At 44.0% G+C, this 14,876-nt stretch overlaps 1 protein-coding gene across 3 annotated transcripts in view; it reads right to left on the bottom strand.

Annotated features, from left to right (window-relative positions):
* FBXO38 (F-box protein 38) overlaps nt 1–13,708 on the bottom strand; it is a 64,423-nt gene extending 50,715 nt beyond the window's left edge. For 2 of the 3 annotated variants that reach the window (XM_075541789.1, XM_075541790.1), the window contains exons 1-2: nt 13,554–13,707; nt 532–718 (exon numbers count right to left, since the gene is read on the bottom strand). In XM_075541789.1, coding sequence (XP_075397904.1) covers nt 532–659 — 128 coding nt within the window. In that variant the 5' untranslated portion in view covers nt 660–718; nt 13,554–13,707. Of the gene's footprint in view, nt 1–531; nt 719–13,553 lie in introns of all 3 variants that reach the window. The other variant, XM_075541788.1, reaches the window with a different exon arrangement.
* Between the last annotated feature and the right edge of the window lie 1,168 nt (nt 13,709–14,876).

Below are 14,876 nucleotides of genomic sequence, written 5' to 3'. Positions count from 1 at the left end.
AACAGATGTGGACAATGGCCCGGGAGACAATTTCTTTCCCACACTTCTCTCTCTCAAGTCGGAAGCTGAGAAACAATATGGCAAAAGCAGTGAGGCTACCTCATCTGAGTTACAACCTCCTCTTTTCCAAGCTTTTTATTTCTCCCATCCTGAAACTTTCAACTAACCTCTACTGTTGTTCTATTTCAATAACACAAGTATATTGTGAAAGATGAGAAGATCTTGTCTCTCTCTTTCACACATAATGCTGTAATAACAGAAGGTATTGATCTGCCAGTCAATGAAACGTACCAGAAACTAAGAAATGTTGTCATATAGAGCAAGGCTGGCCCGGATTCTCTATTTGCAATGCCTACGCGGCCCTACACAGAAGCCATTAGCCACATACGGTCACTGAACACCTGGACTATAGCTAATGCAGCCCAATCCAAGATTTGAATTAGTTTAAGTTGCTGCAACACTGGATAGTACAAGTTAGGGTTTTCTCTTATACACTCTAGTAGGTGGAAGTGAAATCCAACAGAATATTACCTGAAGATATGGCAAAGCACTTCATGTGAAAGTTGATTCATGTAGTCCTTCGTTTCATCTGCTATTGCTTCCTCCGGGATTTCATTATTCATGAGACACATTTTAACACTTTTCTTCCGTGGCCCCATTAGTGCGTTGTCTCCAGTATTAAGCAGCAAATCTTGCTTTGGTTCTCAGTTCCAAGCTCCTAAAAGCAAACAGCAGCGAGAGAACTGAAGCAGGACACCATGCCCACATGCGACATTATCACACCCAGGGGGAACAATGCTTACTCTAAAATACCAATAGGCCACACTCAAAGACAAACCAAGTTGCTTCTGACCCCTGCAGAAGAGCTTCACAGCCTTTTCCTGGCTGTATCCTTTAGGAAGCTGATCAATAGGCCTTTCTTCCATGGTGGGTTCGAACTGTCAACCTAAAGGTTAAGTGCAAACTGTTTGGACTACCCAGGGATCTTAGACACACAGACAGTCCTATTACAGTGGTTAAAACCACATTCAGTAATTCGGTGGCAAAAGCCACCAGGTATCATTTTCCTAATAATCCATAGAGGACATAGAAATGCATTATTTAGAATGCAAGGAACTACAGAAACAGGAGTGCTGGGTTCCTCAGTTTGTACTCTGTTCCTTCCTATGCATTGAAAGCAATCTCTTTACAGGTCTAAATTCTACATGTATCGATTACTAAACTAGGTAACCAAAGCTCTGTACAACTCCATCAACCTACAATTCTGAGACTGGGTCTAACACAGAAAGTAAAGGGGGTTATGGAAAGTTTATTCCTAGATCTGACACAAACTACTTTTATTAACTTGGGGCAACCTTTTAAATTCTTTGTGCTCTTACCTATAAAGTAAGAGATTTAGAATACACCAGTGAAATCAGAGACCATTTTACAGTTGATAAAAAAAAATACAGACCTTCTCAGTAGTTCCACGAGTCGCTGGGTGGTGGGTGGCATAAATTAGTACCCAGCTGCTACCTAAAAGCTGGGAGGTCCCTGTCCACCTACGCACTGCAGAATGAAGGCACAGGGGTCCACGTCCAAGCAAGTAACAGCCACTGCAAACCCTAGCATGGCTGTACTTGGATAAAGGTGGAGTTTCCAGGATCCCTTCTTCCTGCCTGCTTCTGATCTGGCTTACTTTTCTCCCACGGGGAAGACAAAACCGACCACTCCCGGAGTTACGAGTCCTCCATACTGCATTTATATGCATTTCTTTAGAAAAGCCATTCCAAGCAATGCCACTTCACCACCTTACCTTAGTGCTAGGTAGGCAGGCTTACACCCCTCAGCTGCTGGGGGCGACAAGGATGCCTGCTTCCGTTATGATTTAGTCTTGGAAGCCTCATATAGTGTCCTCATGAGCCAGAATCAACTTCATAACAGGGTTTCTGTTTGGGCTGAGCACCTTAGAAGCCAAATGTTTTTCCCACAATGCCACCAAACTCAATACCATGGAGGTCCAGGCTGACTCATAGCAACCCCACCATGGATTTCAGAGACTGCAACTGTTTACCAGAGGAGAAAGCCCAGTCTTTCTCCAAGGAGCTGCTGGTGGTTTCAAATGCTGACCATGCAGATCACAGCCCAACTTGTTAACCCCTATGCCACCATCCTATCATAATCCGACAAAGGATCCCAAGAGGCATTTTAGGCTATCTTGAATCATAAACATATTTTGTCTAGATTGTAAATCTGAAGGATTATCACACAACTCTCAGTGGGGAGCTCTTCATCTGTGGTTCTGCAGACAGTATTACCAGCAACATGGCCTGGATTTGGTGTGGCTAATAAAGTAAATGAGATACCTGGCATAGAGGAATAACTAAAAGGTCAATGTCAAGTTTAGGAACATATAATGCTGGTCTTTCTACTAATGAGAAGTATAATATCAATAAGTGATCCAGTGAGAACAGTATTGGAGAAACACATCGATTAAGAACTATTGTTCAAAATACACTTTTTTAAGTATGTTAGTATGAAATAGTTTAATACTTTGTCTTAAATATTATCATTTAAGTTTATAGGATCTTTTTAAAAAATTATTTTATTGGGGGCTCGCACAGCTTTTATCACAATCCATACATCCATCTATTGTGTCAAGCACATTTGTACATATGTTGCCATCATCATTTTCAAAACATTTTCTTTCTACTTGAGTCTCGGTGCCAGCTCATTTTCCCCCTCCCTCCCTCCCTCATGAACCCTTGATAATTTATAAATTATTATTATTTTTTCATGCCTTACACTGACAAATGTCTCCCTTCACCCACTTTTTTTGTTGTCTATCCCCCTGGGAGGGGGTTATAGGTAGATCATTGTGATCAGTTTCCTCTTTCTCCCCTCACCTCCCCCTTATCCTCCTGGTATCACTACTCTCATTATTGGTCCTGAGAGGTTTATCTGTCCTGGATTCCCTGTGTTTCCAGCTCTTATCTCTACTCGGGTACATGCTCTGGTCTAGCTGGATTTGTAAGGTAGAACTGGGATCATGATGGGGTTGGCCGGGGAGAAGGAAGCATTAAAAAGCTATACTTCACCCTGACTGGCTCGTCCCTTCCTTGTTATCCTTGTTCAGAATATACCTTAAGAAAATTCTTACAACAGATTAGTAAAATAATCTGAGGGTTTTCTAGTCCTTGGCTTCATAGAATAGTTAAGGCAAACGAGGGAAACGATGAAGTAAAAGAACTGAATAAACAATTTCAAAAGGACTCTCAAGAAGAAAAGGAAAATATTATAACACAATGTGCAAAACCTAGAGTTAGAAGAAAAAACCCAAAAAGAACAAGCTCACTATATCTTAAACTGAAAGAACTCAAGAAAAAAGCCAAGCCTCAAGTTACAATATTGAACGTTTCTATGGGCAAAATATTGAATGATGCAGGAAGCATCCAAATATGCAAAGAACAGTCAACAGAGTGAAAAGAACGAGCCGGCATTCAACCATTTCAAGGTGCAGCGCATCAGCAGAATCAATGGCAACGAAGGAGGAAATTTAAACTGCACTGCAAGCATTGGCCAAAAACACGGCTCCAGGAATTGGTGGAGTGCCGACTGAAATGTTTCAACACGCTGATGAAGCACTGGAAGCACCCTCTGACTATGCTATGAAATTTAAAAGTCAACTACTTGGCCAACTTCCCGGAAGAGATCAATATTTGTACCACTTCCAAAGAAAAGGAACTCAATAGAATGCTCAAATTATAGAACAATTTCATTTATATCACATGCCAGTAAATTTGGGGTAAGCTTATCCAACAACGATTGCAGAATACACTGACAGGGAGTTGCTAGAGATTCAAGTTGGATTCAGAAGAGGATGTTAAACAAGGGCTATCTTTGCTGAAGTCTAATGGACCTTGACTAAAAGCAGAGAAATCAGAAAGATGTTTACTTGCGTTTTATTGACTATGAAAGGCATTCAAGTGTATGGATCATAGCAAATTATGGATAGTTTGAGAAAATTGGAAATCCTAGAATACGACATTGGGATCATGTGGAATCTGCACATGGAAGAAGAAGCAGTTGTACAAACAGAACCAAAGAATACTGAACAGGTTAAAATCCGGAAAGCTGTGCATGAGAACTGTTTCCTTTTACCCTACTTATTCAATCTGTAGGCTGAGCAAATAGTTAAAGAAGATGGATTATATCAAGAAGAATGTGGCACCAGGGTTGGAAGAAGACTTATTAACAATTTGCGGTACACGGGTGACAAACCTGGCTTGCTGACAGTGTGGAGCAGACATGAACACTTGCTGATGAAGATAAAAGACTGCAGCCTTCAGTAAGGATTACAACTCAATATAGAGAAAAGCAAAATCCTCGCAGCGGGACCGGTAGGCAACATCAGAATAAACAAAGAGTGAAGTTGTCAAGGATTTAACCTTGCTTAGGTCCACAATCAATATTCACAGAAGCAGCAGTCAAGAGATCAAATTGCATTAAATAAATCTGCTGCCCGAGACCAGTCTTAGAGTCCAAAAAAAGAAAGGTGTTAGTATGAGGACTAAAGTGTGCCTGACCCAAGCCATGGTATTTGTAATAGTCTCATATGCATGTGAAAGTTGGGCACTGAATAAGGAAGTTGAAAGAACAACGGATGTATCTGAATTATGGTGCTGGCCAAGATATTTAAAATACCATGGAGTGCCAGAAGAGCAAACCAATCTGTCTTGGGAGAAGTTGGAATGTTCCTTGAATCAAGGATGGTGACTTATTCTCACCTACTTTGGACATGTTTTCAGGGGAGATCCATCCTTGGAGAAGGGTATCATGCTTAGTGGAGTTGGAGGGGCAACAACAGAGAACGCTCTCAACAAGATGGGCTGCCTCAGTGGCTGCAGCAATGGGCTCAAACATCAGAAAACCGTGAGGATGTTACAAGGCCAGGCAGTGTTTTGTTCTGTTGTACATAGTGCCAACGAGGGTCGGAAATGATTTCATGGCACCTAACAACAACAAAGAAGCGATATGTTTGAATTGTGGTATTGGTAAAAAATATTGAATGTACCATGGATTGCCAGAAGAATGAACAATCCTTAGACCTGAGCTGTGCTCTGGACATGGTATCAGGAGGGACCTGAAAAAGGACCTCATGTTTGGCAAAGTTGCGAGTCAGCAAAGAGAGGAAGTCCATCAAGCAGAGAGAATGGCCCTGTGGCTGCAACCAGAGGCTCAAATGTAGTAACTGCTGTGATGGCCCAGGACCCACAGTGCTTTAGTGAAGGAGCAGACAACGTGCAAGAACAGATGGGCAACGTGCGCACAGAAAAAGAGAGCCTAATAAAGGACCAAAATGAAATGCTAAAATGAAAAACAAACGAGAAAGAAAAAACTTATGGACTTTTCTCCATTTATCATGCTGCTGCTTACTGGTCAAGGTTTAAGGATTTTGGCTTTCTTTCACTGAATTCTATTAGCTTCTCAGAGAACACTGGATTCTCTGGTCTTCATCAGTAAGCGCTTCACGTTCTCTCCCTTTCGGCAAGCGGACCGTGTCCATGCGTACTACGAATCACTGACGTGCCTTTCTCCAACCCCAGTGCCACACTCTTCTCCATACAGTCCAGCTTCTAGGATGACTGGCTCAGCATTCATACTGAATAAATATGGTGGAAAGACACAGCCCTGAAACACACCTTTCCTACTTTTGAACTACGAAGCATCTCCTTGTTCTGTTTAAACAACTGCTTTTTGGCCTGTGTACAGGTCCCATAGGCGCAATTAAGTATTATAGAACTCCCAATCTTCGCAATGTTATCCATAATCTGTTGTGCTCCATACATGTGAATGTCAGCACAGTCAACAAAATACAAGTAAACATCTTTCTGGTGCTCTCGGCTTTCAGCCAAGATCCAACAATGGTATCCTTTGTTTATATAATCTATTTTAAAATATAGCAAAGGGATTCTGCCTGAGTCATTGATTCCCCCTGGCCACCCAGGGAAAACGCTATTTACATCGTTTCTCAACCTGTGGGTCGCAACCCCTTGGGGAGTGGGGTGGTTCGAATGACTGTTTCACAGAGGTCACCCGATTCATAACAGTAGGAAAATTATAGGTATGAAGTAGCAACAAAAATAATTTTAAGGTTGGGGGGGTCACCACAACATTAGGAACTATATTAAAGGGTTGTGGCATTAGGAAGGTTGAGAACCACTGATTTAGACAGTAACTGAAGAAAAAGCAAATATTAAGGCAAAAAGGGACAGGGAAGACAGGCAAGCACTTCTAGTCATTCCAACAGCATGTACAGAGAGAGGTTGGTTTCTGGGAAGGAGCTTGGTTCTTGTAAAAGTCCTTTGTTAAAATGAAAGGGGCTGAGGTACAGGGGGTTAATAAGACAAAAAGAGGCGGGCGTTGAAGTAGAACTTTTCATCTTACTCACTTCAGGAAACATTATAGGGCTTTAAGTTGAGCAATACACTACACTCTGAGGAGGTCGGTCGCGTCAGAGTGGGAGAAAGCGCCTGAATGGGCAAGAACCATACAGCACACAACTCTGACTGGAAAGCTAGGAAAACCTGGAGTTTCTTTCCTGCAAAGAATGGAGGAAATGAAAATAAATAAATAAATATATGGGTGTGTGTGTATATATATTTTCATGTCCTCCATTTATATATAATTTATATACATACAAGTTTTTAAAAGAATGGAAGAAATGATGGTATCCTGAAGTAGACAAATGAAATAGGAAACAAAACAAAAAGGACTTCATGCCAATTTTGCAATTTTCTACAAATGAGAGACTCTCTGGGCAAAGCATGTGTCCTTCCTGAAAATCAGTATCCTCATCTGTAAGATAAACTCTATGGTTATTATAGATCAGTTGTGGCTGAGAGAGAATCCACACAGCATATTGAAATCTCTACGTTCTCTCTCCACTAGTGATAAAGAAATTTCTGCAAATAAAATACACTGTTGAAAGGCATCCTTTCCATTGAGAAAGTGGTTTTGGTATCTTACCATTAAAAGACATCAACATTCTGCTAAAAAGAAAATTCCTTCTTTGGTAAAATAACATACTTGAGTGAATATAATAGATGATCTATGGTCCTATTTAATTGTGCAACTATGCATCTACTTCTGCCAAAGAATGTTGAAAATTTGGCATCTGTGATCCAGGTTAAGATAAAGAAGCAACTACATGAAGGAAGCATCCTGGAATTATCCTATCATGTTATCAGTGGTAGGATTACAAAAAAGGCCAGCTCTGAGGAAAATTGTAGCACAATATAGTGGTATACAGAATGGCTGTTTCTGCATTTTCAATCCCTAAAGAGGACCGGCTTTTCTTTTCCCTCCCACCACTAATCTCTTACTATTAAAACCTAAGCTGATTGCCAGTGTTTAGTGTCCTACAAAGAACTGCCGGCTCAAGAGAAGTCTAGTCTGGTCTTTGATGGCCTATGGCTGCCTGTATGAATACACAATCTATCCTGTGGTTTTTGCTCTCAGGGCCTCCTAAAGCACGAGGGCTCCTTGCAGGCGTCCTCAAACTATGGTCCGTGGGCCACATGCGGCCCGCCAAGGACATTTATCCAGCCCGCCGGGTGTTTTTGCCCCGTTTGCTTTTTTACTTCAAAATAAGATATGTGCAATGAGCATAGGAATTTGTTCATAGTTTTTTTTACAACTATAATCCGGCCCTCCACCAGGTCTGAAGGACAGTGAACTGACCCCCTGTTTAAAAAGTTTGAGGACCCCTAGCTTAAGGAACGACTGGAAGCAAGCGACAATGCGATCAGTTTTCACTCCCCTGCTGGCACAGTCAGGTAAGCTCTGGACTGCTAACTACAAGGTCAGTTAGCAGCAGCAAGATGAGGCTTTCTGCTCCTATAAAGATTTTCAACCTCTGAATCTCAAGGGTCACTAAGTGTCAGAATCAACTCAGCGTACACAGCTAGTTATGAGAGCACATGAAAGTCTCTACAAGTTTATTAACACACATGAACCCACTCATGGATTTAATGGGAAGCCAATCCTCCAGGTCCCATGCTTCACCACCAAGAATCTTGACTACCCTAATCCTTCAGACTCCATGTTCTTAACTCGCCATCCCCTACTGAAAAATCTGTCTTTGTACCCTTTTTCTCTTCCCCAGATCCACACCACTTACTAATGCACACCCTCCTCTTATTATCCTAACAGTGATTTTTCTATACTCTCTTGTGGTTCTTCTATGAATCAGTGGATTTAGCAGCCCCGGTGGCCAACATAGAACCTAAGCGTCCCAGTGATGCTGTGAAGTGGGCTGGCAAGTTAGTGGTTCAAAACTACCAGCAGCTCAGAGAGAGAGAGAGAGAGAGAGAGAGAGATTGATTTGTAGCCTCAGAAACCCTACATACAGTTGCTACGAGTCATAATCAACTAGATGGTAGTGGGTTTGTTTCTGGAGACTTAACATACACCCTACACTGCAATGAAATTAGACAGCATCTACCTTAGTTTTTGTTGAACATAAGCAATTTCGTTTTCTTACAATTCAGAAAAGCATCTTCTCACAAAAATAATGGTATATAACATTATTCAAAGATGTAATCACTAATCATCAGAGATTCTGAGAAGAGCTACCCATTTTAATGAAACTATTCATATTTCTCAGACCATGTCTACAATGAAAGATCTGGTCTCATAGCAACCAACTTCACAGGAGGAGGAACAACTCCCTCCTGTAAATCTCTAGTGGGAACAGGACTGGTGAAGCTAAATGACGGGCTCTCCAGGAAAGCTCTCTAGCCTCCATAATGAGGCCTGGCAGTCAGGAGCTATAGCCGGCAGAAGGAATCGATCCTTCCCAACCCAATCCAAGCAAGGGACTCAGAACATGTTCATGGGATCAAGACAAACCAAAACTCTTTACTAAAGGACTTGTTTATTTTACCCTACCCCCATCCGTCTCGAGAGGACAACAAAGTTTCTTCAACTAGAACTGTGCTCATCTTCATTGGCGGAGGGCTTAGACATGGGGCTGAAAACCAAAAGGTTCACAGTTTGAAACAACCAGCAGCTCCACAGGAGAAAGATGAGGCTTCCACTACTGTAAAGTTCAGTTCACAAACGCCCAGGGGCAATGTTACCCTGTCCTACAGGCCCCCCTGCCCCAGTAGGAATCCAATCAATGGCAGTGAGTGTGGGCTTTTTTGAGTCATTTAAGTGGAATACGCATGAAGCTACTATGAGTATGTCATTCCAAGCTCTGAGCAGCAATCAACAACAAAAGCAAGTAATACATGCAAACTCAGAAGTGGCCATGGCTCATCGTGCACATGTTTCTCTCTCCCTCTCTCTCTTAGCTGGTTTTCTTTTAGCGGAGTGAGGGACTAAAACAAGTGAAGCAAATTTACAAGTGGCTTTCTCTTCTCTTCTCACCCAACACGTTTTGCCACTAAACCTTCTGCCGTCCTAAGGGAAGGGTCACAAGGGAGGCCCGGTCCATGGTAGCAGGTTACAAGGGAGAGAGGACAGGCAGGAAATCGGTTATCAACATTAGCGAAAGATGAGCTGGAGGCTCTTAACAGAGGGTGAGGGCAGGTGGGAACCAACAAGAGGTCACCGCCATCCACGAAGACTGCCACTGCAGCCGCTCAAACTCAGCGGCCGGAGGCACGCTGACCCGGTGTTTCCTGGACTCTAACTGCTCACAGGGGAGGAAGTCCAGGCTTTCTCCCACGGAACTGCTGATGGCTTCGAACTTCGGACCATGAGGCTTGCCGCCCAACATGTAACCACTACACCACCAAGGTCATTTGTGTTGTTATAGTTGCAGCGCCGTTTTATCCAGAATTACAAAGTTCTAGAGGTTCAGGCTCTGAATCTCAAAGAAATGTCATTCTGATAGAATTACAGAACTCCAAAATGTTAAGAGTTGAAGGGAACCTCAGAGACTATCTAGTCACAAAGTGATTAAGTTTAGGGGTCACAAACCCACCTGAGAATATGATCAAACCCGCACATCATCTTGCAAGATAAAAACACAGCAAATACCCAGGCTCACGCACCTAGAATTTGATAGGCAATGTCAGAGGGCTGGCCCACGGACACACTGAAGCTCATCCCGAGTTCCCTTACAAGTGAGTGAAGCCAGGCTAAGTCACGGTTCCCTCAATGTTCAGCTGGACAAACTGAATCAGGACAAGGCAAGTCACTTATTCAAAGTCGCATACTGTCAAATTTCTAGCTGGAATTCAGACTTCCTGCCTCCAAGGCCATTTCCCAGCTGATATGACACAGGCTATCATCAACTCAGCCATCTGCCACTGCAGCTGTCTTCCTGCATTCCAGAGCTATGCCCCAGTGCTTGGGGCTTTGGGATGCTCTGGCATAGCTTCCTCTGACCACACCCCTCCTCAAAATGCTGGACTTGTGGTCCAGCTAATTGAGGCTTCTACATACTATCCTTCAGCAGCCTGGGGTAACCTACAGTCATTGTGTGGCTGTGTGTTGGGCAGATGTTAGCCAAAGGAAGCATCATTCTGTCCGGGTGGCCTCGGTGCACTCTAAGCAATTAGCTGAAGTAATCTTTGCGCATTCTTTAAACTGGGGCTCTTCCCAAACACAATTTTCCGTAGAGGTGCTCTTTCCCTTCCATAGGGACAGTTCAAGTTTCCTACCACCCCAAACAAAATTACACTATCCCCTAGTTACTCATTTGGGCAGACCCCAAATAATTTCCCTTTTAGCTTTTAACTCACAGTACTATCTCCATCTGTTACAGAGGAACACTAATATTTGCTTGCTTACAGAATGAAGTTCTCTTTTCAACCCTCTAATATCAAATATTGTTAATGCTGGCACCTGCTGGCACCTATAAAACTCCCATCTTCGTTCCTGTTCTCCCTAATCTATTACCTGTGCCATCATGCCAACATCCTCCTCTCTCCCTTGCTTCTTCTACTACTGACTTGCTACCATCCATCCTCAGATCACACAAAGTCCTAAGAGGCATGTGTCCTGTCTTATTAACACAAAGGAAAGGAGAGAAGTAATCCAACTTATCTAGCCGCAGTCTCCAAACCTTAGGGACCTCTTCCTTTATAAAATTCTTTATCATTTTTTCATTATATATTTAATTAATCACAACTCTTTGGAGAAATCCCCCTTTTCTTGATTTCTGCTGTCATTCATTCACTCACTCATTCACTCACTTACTGCCTATAAGCGGCAGGTTGTGAAGAAGTCTCTCTCTCCATGAAACTTTCAGTCCCACAGTGGAGCTAGATTCAACTATTCTCTAGATTGGCTAGATTCTTTACAATCACGCGTTTCAGGTCGCTATACTTCAATGTACTTCTCATCATCTCTACCAGAAATACTTTTCTACCATTTAAAGCTTTCCATTGTCCTCAATAGTATCTGGTTAAGGGTATCCCTGTTGGTCAGGCTTCCAATCCTTTAGGTCCTATTGGATTCACTTGCTTATATCACAGTATTCTTGTATGTCACTTAGTTCGAGCCCACTTCTCACATCATGAGGATCCCTGGTTTTGTAGTGGTCGTGTTAGGCTGCTAACTCCAAATTCAGCAGTTCGAAACCACCAGCCACTCCCCAGGGAGAAAGATGGGGCTTTCTTATCCTACAAAGAGCTGCAGCCTTAGAAATGAACAGACATTTTATCCTGTCCTATGGGGCCCTATGGGTCGGCGTTGATTCTATGGCAGTGAGTTTGGTGTTTGGTTTTCTCACATCTTAGAACACGATGATTGCCTAGGGCAGCTTCTTTTGTCTAAAATGCAAAAAACACTACATCAAGTTGTTCAGATTTTTTTTTAAAGTCTGCAAAAAGATAAAGCCTAAAAAGACCCTAGAAATCACCCAGTTCAGACCCTGTTACAAATAAGTGAGACCCGGAGAGCTGAGTGGGCTTGTTCAAATCCCACAATGAGGAAGTACCAATGCTGACAAAAGGAGTCGGGTGTTCAAATCCTATTAAAGTGCAGCTTTATTTCACTATCACCTGACGTTCCAGAATCTAGTTTTGCCACCCTTTCCCTATAGTACGCCCTACTCTCTTTCTATAATGATAACGTGTAGACCTCTGAGATTTGGGTCATTGAAACAAACACACAGAAAAGTCTCTGTGTTCACCCTAAGATAACATTAGAATCACAGCATTGTATGTTCTCAAGAGAAAGACAGAGCCTGTCATCTCATCCAGAAGTCTTAAAATCCAGAGTTAAAAATCACAAGCACAGCCTTTAAAAACTATCTTTGTACCCTTCATACCTCACTTCTGTCTCTCCCAGAAGATCAAATTCTTACAGTCATTATTTTATCCTTTACTTGTGCTGTGGGAATAGTAGCGGGCAGTAAGAACCAATTATCTAATTCAACACCCTCTTTTAAAAAGGGAGCAATATCAAGTCCAATGGAGGAAGGGATTTGATCAAAGTAAATCAGCTAGTTAATTGCAACTTTAAGAAAAAAGTCAAAGTCTCCTATGGTTTTCACTGTTAAAACATTGCTGGTTTAAATCTCACTGCTACCAAGTCAATTCCGAGTTACAGTGACTAAAAGAACTGCTCCTTTGGCCTTCCAAGACTTAACAGCCTCATCTTTCTCCCTGGGAGCAGCAACTGTATTTGAACCCCAAACCTTGAGTTAGGAGCCCTGTGCTTATGCCACAGTGTCACCAGGGCTCCTTCATTACTGGTTTAAATGTATAACATCAAATCTTCAAAGAGAATTTCCCACTACGGGAACCTTCCTTCCTAAACACTGACCTGCGTCCATTGGTCTGGAAATACACAGACATCTCTTAGGGGTCAATCCCAGGCTATGTAAGGTTCAGGGAAAAAGAAGAGGCTTCAAAAGGTTCGTGGAAAATGTACATTCTCCTTCAATTCCGTTTTATCACGAACTTTTTGAAGCTCCTTCGGATGTTGGTCAGGCTGTCTTTAAGGAAAGGTGCCCTGAAAGAGGAAATGAGAATCAGGTTCTCAAGAGCTGGCAGAGGCATCAGAGGTGCCAACGTAATGTTAACTAACAAATAAGCCGGTGTCCGACACACACACACACACACACACACAGAGAGAGAGGAGTGTAATGAGTCTGGGCAAGGTCACATAGTCAAACTGGCAGAGGAGATTGGTCCCCAGGCTTGGGAGCCTCGCAAAGATGTAGTCATGGCCTCCTGATGTAATGATGGCCTCCTGATTAGGGACATCCCTCCGTATGCCAACAGGGCTGCCTCAGTGTCCTGGTCTAAACACCGTTTACACACGGAACCCGGGAAAGTCGTGACACCTGGTGTCAGAGGTCGCCCCCAGATGCGGTAGAGGCCCAAGCCCGCAGGGGAGAAGTCCGAGCCTTCTCTGGGGCGGGCCTGCCTCAGGAAGGTAGCAAACCCCGCAGGCAGGGCCCAGAAGGCCAGCACCGCGGACGGGCCCCCTGCTCTCCCGGGGTGCCAGGCCCGTGGGGCCCGGGCCTGCGGGTCCCGACAGCGGGGCGCCGCGCCTCCCGCAGCCCCTCCAGCCCGCCGCCCGCCCCCAGCCCACGGCCGCGGCCTCACCTGAGCGGGGTTCCGGCTGTTGTTGTGGTTGAGAGGGAGGAAGGGAGGGAGGGAGGAGCGGAACCCGACCGGCGCTTCCCGCGGGCCCCGCCGCCGCCGCGCTTCCGCTTCCGCCGCCGCTCGGGCATTTCCGTAACCTCGGCGTCCCGTGGAGCCGGCGGCGGGCGTCCATCTTGGGTGTGGAAAGGCGGCATCTTGCGCAGGCAGCCATGTTGAGGGTGGCGTCACGTGGGTCTCCGGGACCGGATCTTGCTCCCACGTGACCGTGTGGGAGGCCCGGAAACGTCCCGGTCCTGACGGTGGGTGGATGGGTCCTTCGCTGCGCTGCGACCATGTACCCTGGAGTCACCTGCAGTCTCGCGTTTCATAATTCCTAAAAGAATACGTTCTCATAGAAGCTTTTTCAGAAATGATTCAACGGAAAAAAGGAGGTGGAGGGGAGGCAGGCAGTTAAAGATGTTAACATTAAGCCTTTAGTGTTAGGACTTTGCTTGTAATAAACAGTATTGTTCATTTTCCAAAAGTTTGTAATCAGTGTCGCCCTACAACGTTGTCTTGTGGGCAGGAATGAGCTTAATCTTTGACTCATGGGAAAGGAAATATATAACGTCACTCGGGATCATTGTGATTTTCACAATGGAATAGCGCAATGTGATTACTTGAGTTGCCCGGATTGGCTCTTGCTATGACGTGACAGTGTACGAGGCGCTGAACGACCAGCTTTCTGTCTGTGGCTCAACCAATGCTAGTTTCTTTGGCCTCGTAGGCATGGAAGGAGCCCTGGTATGGTTATTAGTTATGCGTCGGGCTGTCATCCTCAAGTTCAGATACTCGAGACCACCAGGCACTCTGGGAGAAAGGCCAGCCATTCTACTACAAAGAGTCTGAAACTCGGGCAAGTCTGTCCTGCACTACAGAGTCGCTCTAAGGGCATGGCTGGAAGGCAGTGAGTTTGGTTTTGATTTTCCTATAGCATGTGAAACCTGGACCTTGAAAAAAGAACAACCAAGAAGATCCAATTGCTTGAAATATGGGGATGGCGAAGAATACTGAAAGTACCACGGACGGCCAGAGGACCAAACGAACAACAAATCTGGCAAAAGTCAAGCTGTCATACTTCATAGAGAGCCCATACTTTGGGCATGTAATCAGGAGAGACTAGTTCCAGGGGAAGTACATCCATCATGCTTGGTAAAGGAGAAGGGCAACAAAAGAGAAGAAGGCCCTCCATGAGATGTATGAACACAGTGACTGCAACAATGGGCTCAAGAATATTAACAATTGTGAAGATGCTTCAGGACTTAGCATTGTTCCATTTTGTTG

The sequence above is a fragment of the Tenrec ecaudatus genome, chromosome 2 (genome assembly GCF_050624435.1).
Source record: "Tenrec ecaudatus isolate mTenEca1 chromosome 2, mTenEca1.hap1, whole genome shotgun sequence".
Classification (NCBI taxonomy): Eukaryota; Metazoa; Chordata; class Mammalia; order Afrosoricida; family Tenrecidae; genus Tenrec; species Tenrec ecaudatus.
This window is presented reverse-complemented; position numbering and strand designations above follow the sequence as displayed.